This window comes from Vanrija pseudolonga, chromosome 2, assembly GCF_020906515.1.
Source record: "Vanrija pseudolonga chromosome 2, complete sequence".
NCBI lineage: Eukaryota > Fungi > Basidiomycota > Tremellomycetes > Trichosporonales > Trichosporonaceae > Vanrija > Vanrija pseudolonga.
Genome location: NC_085850.1, coordinates 456,713 through 478,834, shown reverse-complemented (window position 1 = coordinate 478,834; position 22,122 = coordinate 456,713). Strand labels below are relative to the sequence as shown.

Below are 22,122 nucleotides of genomic sequence, written 5' to 3'. Positions count from 1 at the left end.
CCGCCGGCGTCCTCCGCCGTACCGCGCCAAGCAGGGCCGGTGGGTCGTGGGGTCGTGAGTGTGGGTCGTCGCAGGTTGCCACACGGGGCGCCGCCGCTGTGGTATGCTCCGGCGTCTCGGATCATACTGCGGCAAACGGGTGGGTGTGGGTGGGTGTATGAGTCTGGCGGATCACGGGATGGCGTGATGGGGGGTGGGGATGCACTGGGGGTACGGGGGGTAGGTAGGGCCTGGTGGGTCAGGCAGGCAGGGCCTGGTCGTGCATATGGTGCAGCATGTGGCGGCGGCGTGGTGTCCTGCATTGGGTGTGTTGTGTCTCGAACAGTTGCGTCATGTGCTATGGTCAAGTTTGTGTGTGGCAAGCTCCGGTGGTGGCTGGTGGCGGTGTCGTCGTGGTCTCAGTTGGGTGGCATGTGGTGCTGCACCCCGTGTCCTGTCCCACCGTCCGGTCTGTCGTCGCCACCACAAAGGCCCCCTCGACCAACAACAACCTGCGCAGCACTGCTAATTCTTATTCATGACATGACATGCTATTGTATATACAAACGGTGTGGTACAGGAACGAAGTGGCCGAAAGGGAGTGGTATGGGAAGGATGCTGGTATGTGGCGGCGGTGGGGCCGGCGGGTCGTGGCCTGGCCGTCGTCTTAAGTCTAGTCTTGGTGTGTAGTGCGTCGCAAGAAAGCGGAAACTACAGGCGCACCGAGCCCGCCGAGCCGCTCAGAGAGACAGCCGCAGCAGACGACGGCTTGAAGGTGAAGGCCGGCACGGCGTGGTATCCCTCGCCGGCCTCGTCCTGGAGGTCCATGCCGACGCTGGCGTTCTTCGCGGCCGCGGCGGCGGCTGCGCACTGGGACAGGCTCGAAAGCGAGGGGGTCGAGGCGCGCGCGAGCGCGCCGGCGCGGTTGAGCGTCGCGGTGCGGGCGGCCCAGGCTGCGATGCGGGACATTGTGTGTGTGTGGGTTGGGGGTGGTGTGGTGGTGTTGTGGTGCGAGCTTGGCTCTAGCTGGCTTGGTTGTTGTGGTGTGGTGGTGGTGGTGCTTGTGGGCAATGCTGAAGCACGAGGAGCACACCAGGTCTATCTATATGTATCATCCTGTGCATGCTACGTCGTCGCCAGCGCGCCAGTTGCACCACTGGGGCATGTTGTTGCTAAGATTTCATTGCCGGCCGGAGCATGTTGCCATGCTCCGCCGTGGTGCGGGTTGGTGGTGCCGTGCCTGAAATTCGCCACCCACCAGCGTCAGTCCGTGCTCACCGGAGCTACGGGCACATGATGTCAATCAACACTGCGCACGCTGTGTATTGTGTAGTGCATCGCTTATGCTTGCTTGGCTGCAATGCTTGGCCCCGCCTGCGTGCTTGTGTCGCCTCGCCCTCTCCACACTGTCGGCGCTGTGCGGGCGACGATGCACCGCGGGCCCCGCAGGCAGGCAGGCACTGTGGGCTGTGGGGTTATCACCTGCATATCTTGGCGTAGGCTTTGGCCGACGCTGGCCGGAGCTTGGAGCGCGGCGCGTCGCTGACGTCCGATGGTCCTTGGCGCCGTCAGTCGTTGTTGTCGTTAGCGTGTGACGTGCCGACGTGTGCGAGTCGCGGGGCGCGTGGTACACTGTGCTATGTAGGCTAGTGAGCTCAGTCAGCGCAGGGAGATACTTGACGCGTGGTGCTGCTCCACCCACCGAGAGGTGCCGCTCAAACACCCCCCGACGACCGACACGCCATGTCGCCGCCGGGCGCCGAGGGTACCGTGCGGGGCGCGAGCGTGCCATCTCCGTTTCGGCGCGTGCTCATCTCCGTTTCTGCGTGCCCCAGACGCTGATATGGCAAGCAAGGTGTGAAGCCCCTGTGGCGCGGAGCCTGCCATCTCTCCTGCTCTATCTCCAAAAAGCGTGGCGGCCACAGGTCTCCCGACAGCTCAAGAGTGGCACGTCGACTGAAACCCCGCTCATCCTGAGCTGTATTGTTGCAAGGTCATCATCCACCAGGTCAGCCAGATGGAGCCAACGTTGTCACGACACGGCAACCATCGCAACGACACCGCTTCACCGCACCCCTCTCACACCGGCCCCCTCGACCCTTGCCTTGTCAACAGCATGCATATGGCGCACTCGCGCCGAACGAGCTAGCAGGCACAGTCTCCCCGTCAGCGCCGCCCGCCCCCGACACCGCACTCACAGTTCCACACGACGTACAGCGCGCCGCCTGCGATACCGTACGACGCGAGGGTGCGGTGTGCCTCGAGCGGCGTGTTGCCGCGCGTCAAGCTGGCGAAAGGCGGGCGTCAGCGGTCTCGCAGCTCGCTCACTGGCTGGCGAAGGCTCCCTCCCCTCGTCCCTTCCTCCGGCACCAGTCTCAACGCGCGCCACTCACATGAACTGGTCGGGCTGCGCGCCAGCAGCACCGGCGTACGCGCTCTGCCCCGTCAGCTTCTGCATATCTGTCGACTGCCTGTTGGCCCACCTTCAACGCCGCCACCGTCGTCGTCGGGTACACGTCAAACCCCTTGGTCTCGAACGTCGCCTGCGAGTGGACCTCGAGGATGAAGGGGGCGGCGGGGGCGAGGGCGAGTTTGGCTGGCGGCGCCAGAGCAGGGCGGGGGAGGGGGAGGGGGACGGGGAGGGGGACGGGGCGGGGGTAGGCGTAGTAGCTCATCGTGGTGTCGTGTGGAGAAGCTGGAGCCGATGATGAGCATTGTGCTTGCCGACATCATTGCTGGCACTGTCGACCGCCAGACCTGGCGATCGTGGCGGCCCGTGTGTGTCGCGGTGCGAGCTGCGAGGCAGGCGGGCTCGAGCGGATATGACAGAGATGGCACTGCTACTGGGGTTCATGCGCACGCGTCGATTACTGCAGACCTGGACGCAGTCTCGACGTTGACGAGGCAACGTGAGCGGTAGAGGTCGGCTGTGATGGGGTTGGGGTGGGACCTCGACGGAGCCACTACGGGGCCACTATCAGCACCAGCGGCGGCGTCTTGGCACCCAGCCAGCGGCGAGCTGCGGCCAGCGACGGCGACCAACAACGTATGCCTTGTGTCACTGATATCCCAGCTCGCTCACTCATTTCGAAATGCGCTACGAAGACACTTGCCATCTTATCAGCATATTATCAGCTCGCTTCTTGGCATGTATCCCGAAGTTGTGTACACCTCCCACCACTTTGTCATCACCACCACGACACCCTGACGCCCAGCCGGGCTACCTCCACCGCCAGCAGCCTGCTGTCACAATGACGTACAGATCGCCAGCTCCAGATCCCGGGAGGCAGCCAGGCTGCCATGATAAAAAGGACTCCACGTCGCGACGGCGGTCCTCCTTCTCATCCCCCTCCTCGACTCCTTTCCTTTGGCCACTACTCATCCCCCACCCACACAATGACCATCTCGTCCGCAGGCCACAAGATCCTCGTCTTCTACGGCTCGTACCGCGCCGACAGGCAAGGCATCCGCCTAGCGCACTACATCACGAGCTCGTTCGCGGCGCGCGGCGCGGCCGCCGAGCTCGTCGACGCAAAGGAACTCGACCTGCCCATCCTCGACAAGATGTACAAGGAGTATCCCGCTGGCAGCGCGCCGCCCAAGCTCGAGGCACTCGCGAACAAGATCAAGGCGGCCGACGCGTTCGTCTTCGTGACGGGCGAGTACAACTGGGGCCCTCAGCCCGGGCTCAAGAACCTCACCGACCACTTTTTGGAGGAGTGGTTCTGGCGCCCGGCCGCAGTGGTCTCGTACTCTGCCGGCCGGTTCAGCGGCGTGCGCGCCGGCACGATCTGGCACCATATGCTCAGTGAGATGGGCATGGTCGTGGTCTCGAGGTGAGTCGGCAAGAGTGAGAGGAACAGGGGAACGAGGCTAACCCCCCCTCCCCCCCAGCACCATCGCCGTCGGCAACATCTCGCAGACGCTCGACGCAGAGTACAACGTCACCGGGGCTGGCGGCGCGTCCCTCGAGCGCGCGTTCCCGCGCTTCGCGGACGACCTCGCGTGGTGGACCGAGGCGAGCTGCAACCAGCGCAAGAAGGAGGCGCCGCCGTACTAGGCGCGGAGCGAGCCGTGGCGAGTCTCGTGGCCGAGGCGACTGGCGCCAACCACAAGTAATACTATCGAGTGAAGAGAACACAGTAGCAGTACAGAGATTCACATGCATATAGTTGCGCTACAGCCCTCCTTTGTACTCCACGTCCCGTCGCCCTCGCCCGATTACTTCCCCTCGCTCGCCTCCACCTTCCACCCATTACCCTCCCACAGCGCAAGCCTCCACAGCGCGATGGCCAAGTCAACCGTGATGTCGTCTGGGCGCTTCCACCCGGGAATCCTCGGCGCCTGAATAGCAACAAGCAGCGCCTCCTCCTCCTTTCGGTGGTGGCGAACCTGCTCCGTGGCAGCGACAGCCTCGGCGCTCTCGTTCTTGCGCGCCTTGGCCGGGTCGCGCCCGCGCGAAGTGGCATAGTACACCTCTTCGGCAGCGAGCACGGCGCGCACCTCGGCCGCGAGCGTCGCTGCGCGCTCCCCGAACAGCAGCTTGACGGGGTAGAGCGGCACGTTGGCCTCGCCCTTTGCGTTCGTGAGCAGCGGCATGGACACGCCGCGCACCAGCTCGGCCTGCCCCTTCTCTGCTGGCGCGCTAGCATACTCGGCCACGACGGCCGCCGACGCCGGCGTGTGGTCGTTCACGCGGGTGAAGTCGAGGATTGCCAGCGGCCGGCCGCCGCGCCCGCTCGGCGCCTTGCCGGCCCGCACGGCGTCCACCTCGTCCGGCTTGAGTGCGCGCACGAGGCGCCCGGAGCTCGGCTTGCCGCTCGCAGGGGGCACACGGCTCACGGCGACGATGCTCTTGCGCAGGAGCTCGAGCTCCTGGTGGACTCGATTCTGGAGCTGGTGCTTGATTTGTTCCGGGAGGCGACGCGACACGCGCATGTCGCGGTCGAGGGAACGCACCGCGCGCCACAAGGAGCCTTTGGTCAGCTTGCACGATGCAGCGGCAGCACTTACCATTCGGGCTGTACACTGCGTTCACGACGTCCGGGTGCAGCGTGAGCCACACGCCAGAGCCGGGCCGCTTGGCTTTGTACTTTGGGTGCTCGATGCGATCGGGGATGAGGGTGAGCTCGTGGCTCTCACTCGGGGTGCCCTCGCCGCTCGACGCGGTGATGACCGGCCGGAGGTTGACCATAAAATCTGGTGTGAGCGGGTGGCAGGGGAGACAGCGTACCAGTTGGTAGAGTCTCCTGGGTCACGGCGCACAAGCGCTTCGGGGAGAGCGTCATGACGGCTGGGTTGGGTCAGTTGCGCTCCATCGCCGGGCACCCACCAAACGGGTCCGACCTCCACGCGTCGCCGCCCTGCTCGCGCGCCTGGCTCTTCTCGAGCCGCAGTCGCTCCCTGCGGCTCGGATACCCCGGGTCGAGAATGGGCGACCTGGCGTCCGGGGCTGGGAGGGGGGCCGCGGTGACTGTGAATGCGTCGGGTGTGGCGGCGTCGTCGTCCTTTGCCCAGGCGCGGGAAACGGCCCTCGGCGCCGACGTGGAGAGCGCGCGGAGGGGCCCGCGGGATGGGGCTGCGAGACGTCGGAGGGCGAGCATGGTGCTGTGTGCGGTGTTGTGAGCAGCTGCCATCTCGATGACGACAACATCAGTCGCCTCGCGGATGGTCGATCTTCGGGTATCGGGAGTATTGTCGCGTGGTTTCCATGTGGACCACGTGTGCTTGTCGGAGATTGAATACCCGTTCCGACTGTGTGTGGTTGGCTAGTGCAATGCGTCGGACTGACTACTCGCAGCAATCCCATCCCACCCCACCACCCCCCACGCCGCCAACAAGCATCAAGATAACCACCCCCACAACACTGCAACATCTTCCACTCTTTACATTCAACGACTAGCAACAACGACATTGACACACCGTGCACCTCTGCGGACGAGCCACTAGGGCCCCACATCGACACCACCGCCCCCACCTTCCCTCCCTCCCCACAACGACCACAACAACAACAGACACAACCGCAGTAGCAGCTCGATGACGGGGTGGGTTCGGCATGGCCGGCTTGACGCTGATAGCAGGGACGACGGGCCTTGGACGCGGCGGGCACAGGGTGCGGACGCGTGGCTGGCTCGTGAGTGTGCCGAGGGTCGCCGTTGTTGTCGTTATCGCAGCTAACGCACGCAGGCAACAAGATTGTGCGTTGGATAGCGGAGCCTCGTAGCTGATCCCAGGTTGTGTCGGCCACCACGGCATCCCTCGTCTCGACCTTCTGCGGCTTCCCCGTGAGTCTGCTACAGACCCTACGGAGTCAAGCAGCTGACACGCCATGCCCAGCTCGACTCGCTCAAGTCGCGCCTGCAGAGCTCGCGCGAGAACCTCACCATCCCCCGGATGGCCGCCGAGGTCATCAGGGAGGAGGGAATAGGAGGGTGAGTTGGCGTTCAAGGCGGGCGCGGTGCCAGTGGCGACGGCTGCGGGGATGGAGCCAGAGCCAGCCAGCGTCACACGACGCTGAGCCGATCCCTCGTCCTTCGTGGGGGGCGGGCGTAGTCACCCCGGATCAGCTGAGCCGGTCGGGGTCCGAGCGCGATCATTGTGGCCGCCGCCGCCGCAGGAAGGCGAGATTACGGCTGACACTACTACTCCAGATTATGGCGCGGCTTCCCGTATGTTGCGAGCTTGCTTCGCGCAGTACTGACCCCAGGCTTCCCCTCATCACCATCTCGATCGTCCGCACCATCTCGTTCACAATCTACACGTCGACAAAACGTATCATTAATTCACGGCCGGGCGACCCGGAGCCCAAGCGCCCCTGGCTAGACCTGCACCTCGGCTTCCTGAACAAGGACACGGCACTGGATGTCGGCGCGACTAGCTTCCTCGCCGGCGCGGCGTCAGGCGCCGTGGTGTGTATCGGCAGTGCACCATTCGAGCTCGTCAAGGTGGGTTGAAGGACGAGCCCGACTAACCCGCCAGGTGCGACGACAGCTCGAGTACCAGATCTACCGCGATAGCCACCCCGGCGCATTCAGCCCAACGGCCGACGCCGCGGCCGGCTTGCGGCCCGTCCCGTCTGGCGCTGGCGCCGGGAGGCCGGTGGACGCCAGGTTGCCACAGCCACGAACACCCTTCGTCCCACCCACAACAATACAGGCCGTGCGCATGATCGTCAACAAGATGGGCCCGCTCGGACTGTGGACCGGGTTCCGGCTGCACTTTGTGCGCGATACGCTGGGCACGGCGCTCTACTTCGCAGAGTACGACGTCATGCGGTTCTGGCTCGGCCGACGCGTGTCCGACCCCGCGTCGATGTCGGCGGCAGAGGACCGATTGAGCGGAGGGCAGGGCGACCTGCCAGACTGGGCAAAGGGGTGGCTGCCGAAACAGCTCGTGCCGTTCCTCTGCGGTTCGCTCGCGGGCGTGACCTCCTGGGCTATCATCTACCCCGTGGACGCGATGAAGACCAAGGCCCAGCAGCGGGCGCTTAGTGGCTTGAAGCCGCGAACGCCGCTCGTCCAGTTCCTCCGCCTCGTCCGCGGTACCGAGGGGCGGCCAAAGCCGCTCCTCACTGGCATTGCGAGATTGTACAGAGGGTGGGTCCTGCTCGGCGAGAGTGAGGTCACCACTGACAACGCAGCCTTGGCGTGTCCATGATTCGCTCGATGCTGACCCACGGCCTCCTGTGGACCCTCGTCGACTGGACCAGCGCCTGGATCGACACCAAGCCCGTCGAGCGGCTCGTCAAGCTGGCATGAGTTGCCCACAGCCCCATCTTGGACCCATCATCGACCTAATCTTGCAGCTCCCTAAACTTGCATTTATCACGCGCGGCCCTGCCAGCGCTGTAGCATTACGCACACATTCTCCACGATCCCGTTCTCGTCACTGTTGTCCGTCCTCATCCGGGCACCACCGCTAGCAATGTCAAACAAACCATGCATTATGCTTTCAGAACAAGACGGCGGGAGGGGCGGAGCAGGGGGGTGAGAGACAACAGACGGCCTCGTCTAGTCTAGAGGCCGCCGCCGCGCACTCCAATGATGGGGTCTAATATGCAGGGTATCTGCGCCGAGCTGGGGCTCTGCGCCGACGGCTAGATGGGGCAGCTGGCTGCTTACATAGGGTGCGCGCGCGCACTCTCGTCGGCCCACTCTTTCGTGCTCATCTGCGTCAGTCGGCTGACACAGCGCGCGAACGCGAACAGCTCCTCGTCACTGGAGAAGAGCGACGACGAGGTCATGATGTCGGGGTTGATGCCCAGCTCCTCCATGACGTGCTTCATCTGCTCGGCGTCGACGGTCGATCCGCCCTCGTCGCTGAAGATGGTGTAGATGGGCTTTGCTGACGAGATGAACAGTTTGGTCTGGGCGGTGTTAGCTCAGGCGTGCGACAGGGCAGCTAACCTTGTTCTCGTAGCACGCTGAGTGGGTTAGCAAAGTGAACAGACGCGTACCCACCATCGATGAAAGTAATGAACCGACGCGCCTGGTCTCCATGTCAGCCAGCCATCATGCCGCACACCCGCACAACCCACCTGGTCACGCTCATTCAGCGTCAACTTGGGCATGTCCTCGACGAAGACCGTCGAGAACTTGCCCGTGATCGTGAGGTAGTCGGCTGCGGACAAAGGCTTGTTGCACAAGTCGTCAAAGGTAAACCGCGCGACGTGACCCGAGCTCTCGGGGACCCGGAGCTCACGACCCCAGAGGCTCAGCTTGCGGCCAACCTTGATCTCAGGGTCAGAGTCGGCCTGGGTGAGCGCGTGGAAGAGCTTGTCCATCTCGTTGTGCGTCTCCTCGTTCAAGGGCGAGTAGTAGACGTGCGTGATGGTACGGGGGAGCTTGCGGTAGTCTGCAGGGGTTGGCTAACAGCAACGTTTCGGGTAGCTGAACCCACCAGTGCCCGAGTTCAGGTCGACGACCTCGAAGCGCTCCTTGATGAGCTCGATGGCTGGGATGAACGACTCGCGCTGGATGCCGTTGATGTACAGCTCGTCTGGGTGTCGACTGGCGGGTCAGCATCTGAAAAGAAGCGTGAACCCACTTGGAGGTGATGAAGCACACGACGCCATAGTCGAGCAGGCGCTCAAACAAGCCGCGCAACAACATGGCAGTCACAATGTCCGTGACCTGGAATTCGTCGAAACACAACACACGGCCCTCCTTGGCGATACTTCTAGCGACCTCGGGGAGCGCGTCGCGCTTGCCCTGCCCGTCGCGCTCGTATCGAGCTGTAACTTCGTGCTGGCGCTTCTGCACCTCGATCATGAACGCGTGGAAGTGGATACGCGTCGCCTTGTACTTGCCAGTCGGCTGGAACTGGGACGGCAGGGTCGAGTAGAACAGGTCCATGAGCATGGTCTTGCCCGTGCCGACCGAGCCGTAGAGGTACAGGCCCTTGGGGATCTGGTCGAGAGGGATCGTCGGCTCGTGGGCCGACGTCTTGCGCGTGAAGAACTTGCCAAACTGGAGATCGATCATCAGCGCCGATCCCTCCACGCAGCGGGCGACTCACCAGACTCGGCTCGACCTCAGTCGACAGCTCGGGGATCTCTCCGGGATCATAATCCTTCAGGTCGTTCCACAGCCGCTGGAGCTTCTTGACCATGTTCTTCTGATGCGGGTCCGCCCGAAGGATACCCTCCTTGACGAGGAACTCGTAGCGGGTCATGGGGTCTGGGCATGAGCGTGGTCCTTGGCAGTGTAGCTGTTGATGGCAGCTGGGCCTGACGGGGGGAGATCACGGCAACGGCATGCGCACTGCAAGCAAGCTTATCGCCGTTCCGAGCGCTATCACGGTCATATCACTCAAGAGCTCGCCGCCACCGGCTATTCCGGCTGGTCCGCATCACAAACACGGCGCCCCACCCCAGCCCAGCTTCCCTCACACTCACCATTGAAGCTGGCAGCAGCTTCCGCATCGTGGAGCTTGCGCTCGACATCAGCAGTGGTCTGGGTAGGCAGGTCGGCCTGCGGCGCGTCGGGCTCCTTCTGCAGTCGGCGAAGCGATGTGTGCAGCGAGCGGAGGCCGGACGAGGAAGGCACGGTGGGGCGCGCCGCGGCGGGGGTGAGGAGGCGGAGGGGGCGGGCGTGGGCGTACACTGGCCTCGCTGCGCGCGTGACGCCAGCGACGAGCTGGCGCGTTGACATTGTAAGGTGTTTGTCGGTGGGTGGAGATGTTGACGAGATGTAGAAAGTGCAAGTGGCTGACGGTCTTTTGCGATTATATTCGGCCTCGGCGAGGAGGACATCAAAGGCGATCAACGTCACTCACTTGGCGGCAGCGCCATCGCGGTAAACGACGCCAAATGAAATCAATAACAAATGTCATTTTGTAATAGAAAGCGGAGAAATGATCAGAAATGATTGTTCCAATTAGAACGAGTCTAAATGGAGGCACTAGCGTCAAGTCAACCGGCCATTTTTGCTCCCGCCGCCACCGTGCGCCCTGCAAACGCATCAACAACAGGCCAGTGCCCCCCCACCATCGTCCGCGACTGACTTTGTGACAAAAACAACATCAACGACAACGACGACAAACACACTCTCTTTACACCATCCATCCAACTAATATCACTCGACACACACGAACCAGAAATATAGCGAGGACATACAATGTCCCGCCGAGTACCTTCCGGCGTCGGTCTCCAACGACCGGGCAGCCGTGCGCCGTCACTCGCCCCAACCTCGTCGAGGTACAGCCGCGCTGCTGCCAATGCGCCAGACGCTGGACCCAGCAGTCGCCGCGTAACGTCCGTGCTGCCCTCTGCAGGCGCATTACGAGTCCCTACCGAGGTCCACGAGTCCAACATCCATGTCGTGGTGCGATGCCGCGGCCGCTCGCCGCAGGAGATCGCAGAGGCGAGCCCCGTAATCGCTACCACTGGCGGGCCGCTCAGCAAAGCGATTACGGTCGAGACGGGTGCCGCGGGAGTCTCTACTCTGGCGGTCATGCCGACGGATCAGCCAAACACCAAGACGTACGGTTTCGACAAGGTGTTCGGGCCCGAGGCCGACCAGACCATGGTGTTCAACGAGGTTGCAGAGAGCATGCTCGACGAGGTGCTTGCCGGATACAACTGCACAATCTTTGCCTATGGCCAGACTGGAACTGGAAAAACGTGAGTGATAGGGGTTGAGTTGCTGCTGATGCCAGCCACACGATGCAGGGTGACCTCACCCCGACGCCTCTCATGGCTCCCTCGACCGACGCCGGTATCATCCCTCGAGTGCTGCATCGCCTGTTTGAACGGCTCGAGGCACAAGAAGGCGCAGAGTACAGCGTCAAATGCTCGTACCTTGAGCTGTACAACGAAGACCTGCGCGATCTCCTCGCACCAGAGTACAAGGACCCCTCCAACGCCGGCTACGCCTCGCAGATCAAGATGTTCGAGGACGGAAGCAAGAAGGGTGTGACGGTGCACGGGCTGGAAGAGTGCGGTCTCTTGAGTTTGAAGGACGGTCTAGCTGTGCTCAACCGCGGAAGCCAGCGCCGACAGACTGCCGAAACCAAAATGAACGACAAGAGTTCGCGCTCGCACTCGATCTTCACGCTCACCGTCCACGTCAAGGAAACGTCCCAGGACAAAGGCGAGGATGTGCTGAGAATCGGCAAGTTCAACCTGGTTGATCTGGCTGGATCTGAAGCGATTGGACGCTCTGGTGCCGAGAACAAGCGCGCACGCGAGGCCGGCATGATCAACCAGTCGCTGTTGACGCTCGGACGTGTCATCTCGGCGCTCGTCGACAAGTCGAGCCACATTCCCTACCGCGAGTCCAAGCTCACCCGGTTGCTTCAGGACTCGCTCGGCGGACGCACCAAGACCTGCATTGTCGCCACGGTCAGCCCGACAAAATCGAACCAGGAGGAGACCCTCTCGACACTCGACTACGCCCTACGTGCACGGTCAATCAAGAACAAGCCCGAGGTCAACGCCCATCTCACCAAGGCTGGCTTGCTCAAGGAATACGTCGGTGACATTGAGCGCCTCAAGGCCGAACTGTTTTCCGCCCGCGAGAAGAACGGCATCTACATTCCCGATGACCAGTGGCGGGAAATGTCCGACAAGCAGACACGGCAAAGATCCGACTATGACGAAGCGCAGCAGCGTGTGCGTGCGGTCGAGGTTGAACTCAAGACGCGCAAGGCCGAGTTTGAGACCCTGACGTCGAGGTTTGTCACGACGACCGATGATCTTGCGACGGCACGCGAGGCAGAGCGACAACTCGGCGAGCTCTTGGATCAGGCCAAGGTCGACGTCGAGGCCGCACGAGTAGCACTGGAGGAGGAGCGCATTGTGGCGAACGCGTACGCCGAGGGTGAAGAACGTCTCCACGGTGTTGCGAGCGAGCTTCACTCTGTGGCTGTCGACGGCGTGCGTGATGTCGGCGGCCTGTTCGACAAGCTTGACCGCGTGGCCGACGTCCTCGACGCCAACTCGGACGCCGCGGGTGGTTTTGGCAACGAGATGCAGTCGCTCAGCGCCGACCTGAAGCAGAGCATGGCTCAGCTGCATTCCGTCCAGAAGGACTTTGGCGGCATGCTCCGGACGGACATGAAGGCGTATGCGAAGCGAGGTGCCGAGGTGGGTCGGGGGACAAGACTGGTGCTGACATCCAGGAATCGCAACTCCACATGGCCGAGCTCGACGCGACATTCGCTACATTTGACGACCTCGCCAAGTCGCTGGCCAAGTCTGTCGAGGGAGGCAAGATTGACGCGACGGAAGCTAGTGCAGCAATGCTTGCGGTCCGCGACGATGTCCAGGCGTCCCTCAAGGCGTGGGCCTCTGGCGTCAGCTCCAAGACCACTAGCACGGTCGAGGAGCTCATCTCGCAGCACAGAGACAACCTCGACATGGTCTCCTCTGTGGTTGAGGGAACAACGGCTCTGGTCGCGAATGTCATCCACGCGGCGAGGGAGCACGTCGCCACGCAATCCGCCGCGTTCGCCAGGGCGCAGGAGCTTGCTGCGAGCGCTGCTGCGGCAGAGATTGCACGCCTCAAGGCAGAAAAGGCTGCCCTTCTCCAGCTCATGGCCGACGAGCAGGACAAGTCTGCCAAGCTGCGCACGAACCTCATCGCCAACTTTACCACCATGATGAGCGACTTTACGGCCGCGCAGGACACGAGTCTGTCTGCTGCGATTACCAAGGCAACGAACCGGGTGGATGTGGGCGTCCGCGAGATGACCGCGTTCCAGGCGTCGCATTTGGCTGTGACAGCCGAGGGGGTGCAGCTCGCGGATGAGTTTGGCGCCGACCTGGATGACAGAGCCATGGATGTGGACCAGCAGGGCCGCGCGGGCAAGAAGGTGTGTGATGGTGGGGGGAGTGGGCTAACCCACAGGCTATTGCCGAGGTGTCGTCGGATTTGGACTCGACATTGCGGGCGTATGCCAAGGAGACGGCGTCACAGGCGAGCAAGCAGGTTGCGAGCGTCGACGCGGCGTGCGGGCGTCTGGAAGCCGCGGCAAGCAAGGGTAAGCTAATTGCATCGGGGCCTCAGCTGACACGGCAGTCTCGACATCCGCCTTGTCTCGAGCCCAAAAGCAGGCCGCTCTCGTCTCATCGCTCAAGCAGAACGCAACGGAGAGCTACGGGCTGTCCAGCGATTACGTCACAGCCGGCGCCGAGGAGATCGAGCACCTCACGTCCACGCTGCTGGAATCTCACGCCGAATCATCCGCTACGTCAGCCGACGCACTCGCGACGGCAGAGTCCAAACTCGAGCGCATCTCGTCTTCCACATCCCGCTTCCTTGACAACATTCGCGAGGATCTGCCGACGGGAAGCACACCACGGAAAAGAGCCTGGGACTTTCCCAACAACTGGGAGCGGACTGAACCACGCGGCATGCTGCTGGAGCGCATGCGGAGGCAACGGCGAGCGGTGCCAGAGCCGCGCTTCAGCGGAGTCAGCGAGGCAGCGTCGTCAACACCGACCGCACGCTTGCCACTACGTGAGAGTGCTGAGAGCAGACCCAGCGCGCGTACCAGCCCGGGCCTCACACCTGTATCGTCGTCTACGTCGATTGCGAGCCTCGTAAGCGAGGGCACGAGCGTGGCGACATCGGCTTCTGTGTCGACGTCGGCGAGCCTGGCCTCCCCACCAGTAAGCCTGCCGGCGACCGTGAGCCAACTGCGCGGCCCGCGGATGCGGCTGAAAAAGGTGGGCTCGGGGGATGTCCTCGAACCGCCACGACCGCCAATGAGCGTATTAGCGGAGGGCGGGAACATACCGCGGAGCCGGAGGAAGTGAGGGGGGGAGGCTGGGTTAGTTGGTTGTCGGTGCTGCTGCGTGCAGTGCCATCTTGATACATAATGTACAGTAGTGCGTGCGTGCGTTGATGCTTGCGTGCGATGCGATGCGTGATATTGTGTGGGCTATGACGATGCGGCAGAAGGAGCTGCGCCAGCAGCGGCCTCACGAGCGCCGGCCTCCTTGATGGCGCCTTCAAACTGACATCAGCCGTGCACTTTGGTACGAACGCACCTGCTCCACCTCCCAGCTCAGCCGCTCCTCGCGGAGGACGAGCGCGGCGCGCTTCTTGCGGAGCACCTCTGCGCGCTTGGTCGCGTACGCGGCGGCCTCAGCGACGGGAAGGGACATGTGGACGTCGAGGCCGAGGTCGAGGGTGACGACGCTGGCGTCGTGCACGACCGTGTCGACCCACACGCCGACGCCGAGCTCGGCGGGGGTCTTGTGGCTGCGCGAGGGGTCGGAGCGGGCCAGGCGGCGGGCGACTTGTTCGCTGGGTGGGGGGCGAGCGTCAGCGAGCCGCCTAGGGACGCGTTTGTGTGGAGGGGAGCAGACGAGGACGACGGCGCCGGCCAGCGCTCGCGACTCACTAATCCGCAATGTCACCGTCCACACCCGCGATCGCGTCGCGTACCGCCGCGAGCTGGGGCACGACGGTGCGCTGCAAGTGTGCCGAGTAAGCCGTCGAGGACATTGCGCGGGTGAGCAACAACAACAACGGCGTGAATCTTGCACGCCGCGATGAAGTCATCGCAACTTGGGCCAGGTGCCACACTGCGGAAATATTTCATCGCCGGGCGTCGGCCCCTCACCCTGGCTGGCGCGGTCCTGCGCCTGGCTGGCTCTGCGTCGAGCCTCGGAGCGGGCTGCTGGCTCACTCACCAACCAGCTCGACGCCAATACACCTTGCCTCGACCTCCTCCAACCACCCCCACACGCCCAACCATGCCCATCAAAGAGCTCGTGACACCGTACCCCGTCATCGACGTCGACCCGCACTTCTCCCGCGTGGTGCGCTACTTCCGCCCGGAGGACTACGCGCTCTGGGGCGCCGCGGCCGCCGCTGGGCCCATCACGATCCGCCTCTGGGACCACATCGACCCCAGCAAGGCCAAGCACGGCGTCCGGGGCGCGGTGCGCCTCACGGCCTTCCTCGGTGTCGTGGGCGGATTCTTGCTCGCGTACCAGAACTCGTCGTGTGCGTCGCAGCGAGCCGAGCCGGAGGCAAGGCGAGGCGCGAGGCGGGGTTGAAGGATGGGGTTGGGTTGGGTTCGGGCTGTCGACACGGCCCGGCGCGGAAAGGCGTCTCGCACGTCGTAGGCGAGCACGCGCGCCGCGTCGTGTCGCCGTGAACCCAACCCAACCCAACCCAACCCAACCGCCCCCTGCCGCTCCTCGCCCGCCTCCGGCGGCCTCGGAGCCCCCACGACAGACTCGCTGACCCCCGCCCCTCACAGTCCGCTTCCAAGGCCTCAAGGAGAACGAGCCCGAGCGCGAGCGCGACCTGGCCGAGCTGAGCGCGCTCAAGGCCGCCGGCAAGCCGCTCTACGGCGAGTCGGAGCTCTCGCCCTACCTCCAGGGCGTGGCGAGCCGTAACTCGACGTTCAGCCAGTTCAAGCTGGCGACTATGCCTTGGTGAGTTGTCGAGCCGCCGAGCGCCGAGCGCCGAGCGCCGTAGGCGCGAGGCGGGAGGCGTGTGTGTGTGGCGGGCGGGTGCTGCAGGCGCGGACGAGTGATTGTGCGGTGGTTGCGATGGCGAGGGTTGGATGAGTGTTGGATCACGAAGGTGGCGGACCGGCCAGTCCGTCTCTGCCTTGGACACTCGTCTTCACCCACTTCACGTCACCTCGCGCTGTGCGCTCGCCTCTGCTCGCCCATTATTGCCTCGCTGCGCTCGGAATGGCGCCAGCCTCACTCCGCGCTCCGTTCGGCGCTAACACCCCCAGGTTCAACGTCGTCAACCACGACAACCACGGCGTCGACACCACCAAGTACGACTCCAAGCCATAAAACAACTAGAAAATCAGGAGAAGCGCTCGGATGTATAACATGCATGGACGGTGACGGTGGCAGCTGCGCGGCTGGCGCGATACAAGTGCAGATGGGAATGGGAATGGCCTGATGAGTCGGGTACTGGTGTGGTGGGTGTAATGAGTGCGAGTGTCTGTCTTGTATGGGATGGGGGTGGGCGTGGGGGTGTCATTACTTAGGCCGCGGTGTCGGCGACGCCGGCGGTGGTCTGGGGCTCGGTAGGAGCGGGGGGGAGGGTGGCCTTGTCGACGGCTGGGAGGGTTAGTTGGGGTCTGCGCGGTCATGTCTAGGCAGTCTCGCTGCGCTCGACTGCCTCGACTGCCTCGACTGCACTCACCCTCAGTCCTACACGTCGGGCAGCTGTTGCGCCCGTCAGTCAACCAGTGGTCGACACACTCGCGGTGGAACGCGTGGCGGCACTTGAGCAGGCGGAGGTCCTCGTCGGGTTCATAGTCGCTAAGGCAGACCTGGAACCTTAGCATTTAGTACAGTCTCGCGGTACTCACCATGCAGCGCTCCGTGCTCGACGAGTGGACCTTGCCGCCGGCCTCCAGCTCGGCGAGCCCCTCAGTCTTGAAAACGGGCAGGCCGGCGCGCCCAATCTCGTCGGTGGTGACGGTCGGCGGCTTGGCCGGACCGAGAAGCTCACTGACGAGCTGCAGGTCCTCTGCAGTCAGCGGCCCACCAGTCACGAGACTGGGGATCGCGAGCACAGGGTGAGAACGGGGATAGTTGCCGCCGATAACGTAAATCAAGTACGTGTTTAATGGCGGAGACACGCCAGTACGGGTACGCGTCCGCGAGCTGCCGCCGAATCGCTCCAAGACTCTCTCGCGAAGCGTGCGGCGCACCGTCCCCGCCACCTGGACATTGGTGCCGGGCGACGTCGGCGTGACGGTGCTCAGGGGGTCAACGTCGCGCTCAAACACTGGCGCCGGCGTGTCGCTGCCGTTGGTGGCGGCAGAGCTCGTCGTGGTAGCAGTCTCCGAGTCGCCGGCGGCCGCCTCGGGCACCTGTCCGTCGATGAAGGGGAACGACGGGTGGCCGACCAAGTCTTCCGTCGTGAGGTTCGGGTCGTGCGAAATGGACCGCACGCCGACAAAGATCGACGGCACGACCGCGTCGGGGTCTTCCGAGCCGTTGGCTGACGACCCATCGGCGTGCAGCGTCGGGAACAGGTGCGCGCGGAAGAAGTTGAGGCGGCGAGGCGCCCCGTCAAAGCCGCCACTGACGCCAAGGGTGCGGTTCTGCGGAACGTTCTGGCCGGCCTGGCGGTGGAACGTCGGAATGGCCTGTGTTGCCTCAGGCCCTGCCAGGGGAGGGATTGGCGTCGGGGGCCGGCCGAGCTCGTCGTAGCCTGCGGGGAGCTGCTCCGCCGCAGTCTCGGGGACTGGGGGCGTGGGTGGCGACGTGTCATTGGCGCCTTCGGCCTGATTGCCCTCGCCGCTAACCCACGGCGCAGCGTATGCCCGCACAGCGCGAATAAGGTCTTCCTGTAGTGTCTGCAAGAAGCCTTGGAACTCTGCAGGGACGTTGGCGCCCTGAGGTGTGTCGCCCGATACGGCCTCCTCGAACCGGCGATTGTCGCGAAGAACGGTGCGAAGGTAGTCGCCCAAGGCATGCTCCACGCTCTGGGCCGCGCGATTGCGCTGCGGGCGGAGGCGCTCGATAATCGTCTGCATGGCGGTCTGGGCGGTCGAACGGCTCGGCTGCTGTGCCAGACTCTCCGGCGAGAGAAGCGTCGTGGCAGTGGCCGCAGCAGCGACTCTTCGAGGCGTCAGTAATCAGAAGCACATTCCACTCACGTTAAAAGATTGCCGATCATTCTTGCCTGCTGGTCGAGCGAAGGCGTGTCGAGCGTCGTTCCTCGACGTGCGGCCTCCTCCTCGTCCAGATTGGCGTGAGTCTGGGCCAGACCTTGAATAACGAGCACGGCTCCGACGGGTATTCTCGCTACGTCGCCGCTGGGGGCGTCGGCCGCTGCGGCCGCAGGCGTCGACGTTGGTGGAGCTGGAGCCGAAGCCGCTGGAGTCGGATCTGGCGCTACGGCCACTGGCGCAGCAGCAGCATCTGTTGCACTCGACAAGCCGCTCGAGAATCCCATGATGGTGCTGAGGCGGTGCGAGAATCCGCTGCGAGGGATTGAATGTGTGGACGAGGCGCTCGTGCCGCTGGTTGGAGTCGTGGCCGAGGACGAAAGCGGTGGCGTCGGTGGGTCGAGCGTGTCTCGAAGGGTGGGCGTTCTGGAACTCGCCGGTGTGGAGCTCGACGGGGCGGCAGCGTTCGATGCTCGGCGAAAGCGCGAGATCAGGCGCTCCACGCCGGGGCTCATGGTCGGCGGGGTCCAGTCTGGGCCTAGTGTGTCTCTGATCGTGGTGAGGGTGCGCAGTCTGTCGGACAGCAGCTCGTCGGTCACGGGCGATGTGGGGCCCTCGGTCGGCGACAGCGCCGACGGCGTCTGGGGCTGGGTCGCCGCCGAGAGGTCAATGCGGGGCGGGGGGTCCGACACGCGCGGGGTACGCATTGCAGTGCTAGCCGACGCCATGCTAGACGCATACCGCGACGAGAGCGTACTTGGCCCTGGGCCGGCGCCCGGCGTAACCACGCCGTCATCGAGGTCGCCGTCGTCGTCGTAGTCGTCGTCGCCGTCGTCTACTCTCCGCCGCTTCGTGACGGGTCGTACGGGCTGGACAGAGTTTGACCTCTCGCGCTTGGACGGCCCGGGGTCTGCCCCGCGGATAAACGTCGATATGCGTCTGCGGAGGTTGGGCAGTGTGCGGTCGGCCGTCGCAGCGCCGGCGGCGGGGGGTTGGTCCGTCGGCAGTGCGTCATCGCCGCGGCGCTGGCGGCGGCGTGGCCGCGCCGGCTGGGACTGGGACGCTCCCATGATATGGTGGAAACGAGTGTAGTGTGGTTGGAGGAGGACGATAGAAGGACAAGAAGGTATAAAGGGGCTATTGGCGTGACACTCGCGGCCGGATTGATCAGCGGGGAGGGAGGGGAGCGCGTGTGCCGGGTGGCGGGACTGGGGTGGGCGCTCTGCGCTGGGTCGTGTCCGGCCTGCAGAGGTGTCTGCGGTGTCTTTGCGAGTGCAAGTGTGCTGTCGCCGAGACCGAGTTGAATAGTGATGAATGGAAAGGGGTGTTGAATGTTGTGCGTCGTGATATCTCCTGGAGCGATGGCGACGACGACGGCGGCAAGTGGGGGTGGGTGGCCAAGGAGCGATGCTGCACCAGGCCGAGTGACGCCAACGGAGGCAAAATGGCCTACAAGTGGCAGAGAAGCCGCATCGAGCACAAACAATGGACAACGGCTGCATTGCACACTCGCCCTCTCCATCTGCTGCGACTCACGCCGCCGCATGCACACGGCGCCGAGACACACAACTTGCACAGCCATCATCAGAAGAACGCAGCGCACGCCGTCACACCGACGCCACCGACTGGCGCCGCACACACACAAACCCACACACTAGCCCATTCCGCACCATGACGCACTCGCCCGGCTGAGCCATCATCACCACAATCGTGTCCGCCGCCGTCAGTGCGAGCGAGAAGGTGGCGTTGGTCTGATGGCGAGTCGAGTGCTCGCTCGCACGGGCGGTGTCGGCGGCGTGTACTTATAGAGGGATGACGGGTGTTGGCTGTGCTCACACGACACTCACTCACTCACACATTACAATGGCTGACCGGGGGCATTGGGCCGACGACCGGCGCGGGCTCCAGCACCGAGACGAGTACGCGTACCAAGGAGGCCATCGGCACCAGCATCAAGATGTGCACGAGCGCCAGTACCGGCACCACGACGAGCACGAGCACGAGTACCTGCACCACGACGAGCATGAGCGCGAGTACGGGCGCCACGACGACAAGCGTATTCGCGACACGCCGTCCCCGCCCCCGCGCTACCAAGTCAAGCAAGAACGTACCACCCCACCCGACCACCGCCGAGCGTCACCGACCGCGACTGACCGCCCAAGGTACAGAATGGCCAGCCCAACCAGGAGCGACGAGGAGACGGCCGCAGTGTTCGCGCTGGCGAGTCTGAGCGGTGGGCCGCGGGTGAGCGGGTTCGGGTGGGGCGCGGCCGGGGTCGACGGGGACGGAGCAGGCGGTGGGGCTGGCGGGGCTGCTCAGCGGGGTGTGGGCGGTGGGGGGTACGAGCGTCCCCAGCCTGCTGAGCCAGTCTCCCCCCTCGGCCGGGAACGCTGGGCGACCTACGCACACAGGGACGTGGGTGATGATTACCGGCACAATCGACACCCCGGCGATGATGAGGAGCGCTATCACGAGCAGCGTGACGAGCTGGCGGGGCGGGACGAGTACCTGCGTCGTCAAGAGGGGCAGTACGAACAAGACCCGTTCAACGACGCGCATTGCGTCAGGCAAGAAGAGCAAGAGCACGAGCGCCACGATGACGGCCGCCGCTATTACGCGTACACTGGCGAGAGGCCAGACGTGTACCACCACCAGCAGGGATACGACCGAGCAGCCGACGTGTACGACCGCCGTGCCGAGTTTGACCGCCGCGTCGGGCCGCCGCCTCTCCGCCGCCAAGAGGTGCATCCCCCCTACGACCCGCACTACCCGGGGTACGACCACCCCGAGCCCCAGCCCCGGTCCCAGCCCCAGCCCAACCCCCGGCCCCTCGGCCATGCCCAACTAGCCCACGAGTCGGCCCTGCACGCCCTAATAGCAACGAGCACGGCCGAGCCCTTCGCCCAGCGCACAGACGCGCGCCTGGACCTCGACAACGCGGTGCCGGCCCGCGGCGGACGGATACTGGACATAGGGTGCGGCGCGGGGCTGTGGGTGGCCGACGTGGCGGGCGTGTTTCCCGAGTGAGTGCGGCTGTGTGTCGGAGCTGACGACAGGGCCGACGTGTTTGGGTACGACTTACGAGAGGTAGGCAAGCTGACACCCAGGCTCGACGTCGATCAAGTGTGGAAGTTGTGCGTTGTGTCCAGTCTGCCAGCGCTGACACTCGCCAGACCCGCGCCGCGCAACTGCGAGTTCCACGTGTATGTCCCCCTCTCCTCGCCACCTAACTGACCCCAGCGCCGACCTCGACACGCTCACGGTGCCCCGTGCCACTCGGGCGGGGGCCGAGACGCTCGAGGTGCCAGAGGACACGTTCGACGTGGTCCACCTGCGCTTCATGCACGCGAAGGTAGGCCACCGCCAACTGCCACCTGCCTCGCGCTGACGTCCGCCTTCGCTAGGTGCACGACTTCCCCGCGCTCCTCCAGCACGCGTGGTCCCTCCTCCGTCCCGGCGGCCTCCTGCTGCTGCTTGACAGCGCCTTCCTGCCGGCATACCCGACCCCGCACGCAGCTGAGAGCCACGCGGTCCCGCCCGGCGTGGAGTCGTACGTCAGCGTGCTCAGCCGCGCGATGCAGTGCGCCGGCGTGGCGCCGTTCTCGCCAGACGTCGGCGCGCTGCTCGACTCGCTGGGCGCCGTGTCCACGGGCTTCGAGGTCGACTACGACCTGCCCCTTGGGCCCGCGCACCGCGCCGCGCTGGGCGCCGGGCTCGTCGCGGCCAGGTATTACCTCGAGCATGGGCTCGGCCTCACCCTGCACCAGGTGCGGCGGCTCGAAGACGGCTACGCCGCGGACCTGGGCGAGGGCATGATCGTGCGCTATACTGCGCTGGGGGTGCGTAAGTGCCGCGCTGGGGAGGAGACGAAAGCACAGTGGGGGCCGAGGGTGCAGAGCATGCTCCACCGCGAACGCCAGTACGAGATGATGCGCGCGGCTGAGCGGGCCGCCCCTCGCAGCCGGCGCTCGATCGCCGCGCTGCTCAACTAGACGTTAGTAGAACGCCCAATGCCACACTGTCCCACTCCTCGCG

General features: G+C 64.4%; 11 protein-coding genes across 11 annotated transcripts; 5 read left to right on the top strand and 6 right to left on the bottom strand.

Annotated features, from left to right (window-relative positions):
- Positions 1 to 690: 690 nt before the first annotated feature.
- LOC62_02G001949 (uncharacterized protein) lies at positions 691 to 948 on the bottom strand (the record flags this gene model as incomplete). The annotated part of the gene is made up of 1 exon (XM_062768449.1): positions 691 to 948. The coding sequence occupies one exon, from the start codon at positions 946 to 948 to the stop codon at positions 691 to 693; it is 258 nt and encodes an 85-aa protein (XP_062624433.1).
- A 1,176-nt stretch (positions 949 to 2,124) lies between these two features.
- Positions 2,125 to 2,654, bottom strand: LOC62_02G001948 (uncharacterized protein; the record flags this gene model as incomplete). The annotated part of the gene is given in 4 exon segments (XM_062768448.1): positions 2,125 to 2,138; positions 2,178 to 2,266; positions 2,373 to 2,446; positions 2,463 to 2,654. 4 exon segments carry the CDS (start codon positions 2,652 to 2,654, stop codon positions 2,125 to 2,127), a joined length of 369 nt encoding a protein of 122 aa, XP_062624432.1.
- A 676-nt stretch (positions 2,655 to 3,330) lies between these two features.
- LOT6 (NAD(P)H-dependent FMN reductase LOT6) lies at positions 3,331 to 4,142 on the top strand. Its single transcript, XM_062768447.1, has 2 exons — positions 3,331 to 3,815; positions 3,874 to 4,142. Exons 1-2 carry the CDS (start codon positions 3,376 to 3,378, stop codon positions 4,037 to 4,039), a joined length of 606 nt encoding a protein of 201 aa, XP_062624431.1. The 5' UTR covers positions 3,331 to 3,375; the 3' UTR covers positions 4,040 to 4,142.
- Positions 4,143 to 4,200: 58 nt separating this feature from the next.
- Positions 4,201 to 5,582, bottom strand: LOC62_02G001946 (uncharacterized protein; the record flags this gene model as incomplete). Its single annotated transcript, XM_062768446.1, has 4 exons — positions 4,201 to 4,955; positions 4,993 to 5,178; positions 5,213 to 5,272; positions 5,312 to 5,582. The coding sequence occupies 4 exons, from the start codon at positions 5,580 to 5,582 to the stop codon at positions 4,201 to 4,203; spliced, it is 1,272 nt and encodes a 423-aa protein (XP_062624430.1).
- A 263-nt stretch (positions 5,583 to 5,845) lies between these two features.
- SPBC29A3.11c (putative mitochondrial carrierc) lies at positions 5,846 to 8,458 on the top strand. Its single transcript, XM_062768445.1, has 10 exons — positions 5,846 to 6,023; positions 6,060 to 6,118; positions 6,166 to 6,176; positions 6,213 to 6,263; positions 6,316 to 6,410; positions 6,630 to 6,647; positions 6,686 to 6,923; positions 6,958 to 7,574; positions 7,619 to 8,347; positions 8,389 to 8,458. The coding sequence occupies exons 1-9, from the start codon at positions 6,016 to 6,018 to the stop codon at positions 7,734 to 7,736; spliced, it is 1,215 nt and encodes a 404-aa protein (XP_062624429.1). The 5' UTR covers positions 5,846 to 6,015; the 3' UTR covers positions 7,737 to 8,347; positions 8,389 to 8,458.
- On the bottom strand, positions 8,096 to 10,147 carry AFG1 (the record flags this gene model as incomplete). Its single annotated transcript, XM_062768444.1, has 6 exons — positions 9,875 to 10,147; positions 9,496 to 9,656; positions 9,025 to 9,446; positions 8,878 to 8,987; positions 8,516 to 8,832; positions 8,096 to 8,344 (listed from the first exon to the last, which is right to left on the bottom strand). Exons 1-6 carry the CDS (start codon positions 10,128 to 10,130, stop codon positions 8,096 to 8,098), a joined length of 1,515 nt encoding a protein of 504 aa, XP_062624428.1. The 5' UTR covers positions 10,131 to 10,147.
- A 448-nt stretch (positions 10,148 to 10,595) lies between these two features.
- bimC (Kinesin-like protein bimC) lies at positions 10,596 to 14,239 on the top strand (the record flags this gene model as incomplete). Its single annotated transcript, XM_062768443.1, has 5 exons — positions 10,596 to 11,101; positions 11,137 to 12,565; positions 12,601 to 13,293; positions 13,329 to 13,461; positions 13,500 to 14,239. 5 exons carry the CDS (start codon positions 10,596 to 10,598, stop codon positions 14,237 to 14,239), a joined length of 3,501 nt encoding a protein of 1,166 aa, XP_062624427.1.
- A 125-nt stretch (positions 14,240 to 14,364) lies between these two features.
- LOC62_02G001942 (uncharacterized protein) lies at positions 14,365 to 14,933 on the bottom strand (the record flags this gene model as incomplete). The annotated part of the gene is made up of 3 exons (XM_062768442.1): positions 14,365 to 14,439; positions 14,474 to 14,732; positions 14,830 to 14,933. 3 exons carry the CDS (start codon positions 14,931 to 14,933, stop codon positions 14,365 to 14,367), a joined length of 438 nt encoding a protein of 145 aa, XP_062624426.1.
- A 251-nt stretch (positions 14,934 to 15,184) lies between these two features.
- On the top strand, positions 15,185 to 16,249 carry nuo20.9 (NADH-ubiquinone oxidoreductase 20 subunit; the record flags this gene model as incomplete). Its single annotated transcript, XM_062768441.1, has 3 exons — positions 15,185 to 15,437; positions 15,697 to 15,874; positions 16,186 to 16,249. 3 exons carry the CDS (start codon positions 15,185 to 15,187, stop codon positions 16,247 to 16,249), a joined length of 495 nt encoding a protein of 164 aa, XP_062624425.1.
- Positions 16,250 to 16,445: 196 nt separating this feature from the next.
- On the bottom strand, positions 16,446 to 19,157 carry SPBP4H10.07 (putative RING finger protein; the record flags this gene model as incomplete). The annotated part of the gene is made up of 4 exons (XM_062768440.1): positions 16,446 to 16,522; positions 16,608 to 16,737; positions 16,777 to 18,037; positions 18,076 to 19,157. The coding sequence occupies 4 exons, from the start codon at positions 19,155 to 19,157 to the stop codon at positions 16,446 to 16,448; spliced, it is 2,550 nt and encodes an 849-aa protein (XP_062624424.1).
- Positions 19,158 to 19,950: 793 nt separating this feature from the next.
- LOC62_02G001939 (uncharacterized protein) lies at positions 19,951 to 22,079 on the top strand (the record flags this gene model as incomplete). The annotated part of the gene is made up of 9 exons (XM_062768439.1): positions 19,951 to 20,181; positions 20,250 to 20,320; positions 20,655 to 21,062; positions 21,144 to 21,158; positions 21,195 to 21,221; positions 21,261 to 21,290; positions 21,328 to 21,439; positions 21,492 to 21,926; positions 21,984 to 22,079. 9 exons carry the CDS (start codon positions 19,951 to 19,953, stop codon positions 22,077 to 22,079), a joined length of 1,425 nt encoding a protein of 474 aa, XP_062624423.1.
- Positions 22,080 to 22,122: the final 43 nt, after the last annotated feature.

Bases quoted from the DNA above. Each gene is read 5' to 3' on its own strand.
- LOT6 (XM_062768447.1), top strand. From the start codon at position 3,376: ATGACCATCTCGTCCGCAGGCCACAAGATCCTCGTCTTCTACGGCTCG. The intron at 3,816-3,873 runs GTGAGTCGGCAA...CCTCCCCCCCAG, and splicing joins GGCATGGTCGTGGTCTCGAG to CACCATCGCCGTCGGCAACA.
- SPBC29A3.11c (XM_062768445.1), top strand. The intron at 6,924-6,957 runs GTGGGTTGAAGG...CTAACCCGCCAG, and splicing joins CACCATTCGAGCTCGTCAAG to GTGCGACGACAGCTCGAGTA. The intron at 7,575-7,618 runs GTGGGTCCTGCT...CTGACAACGCAG, and splicing joins ATTGCGAGATTGTACAGAGG to CCTTGGCGTGTCCATGATTC.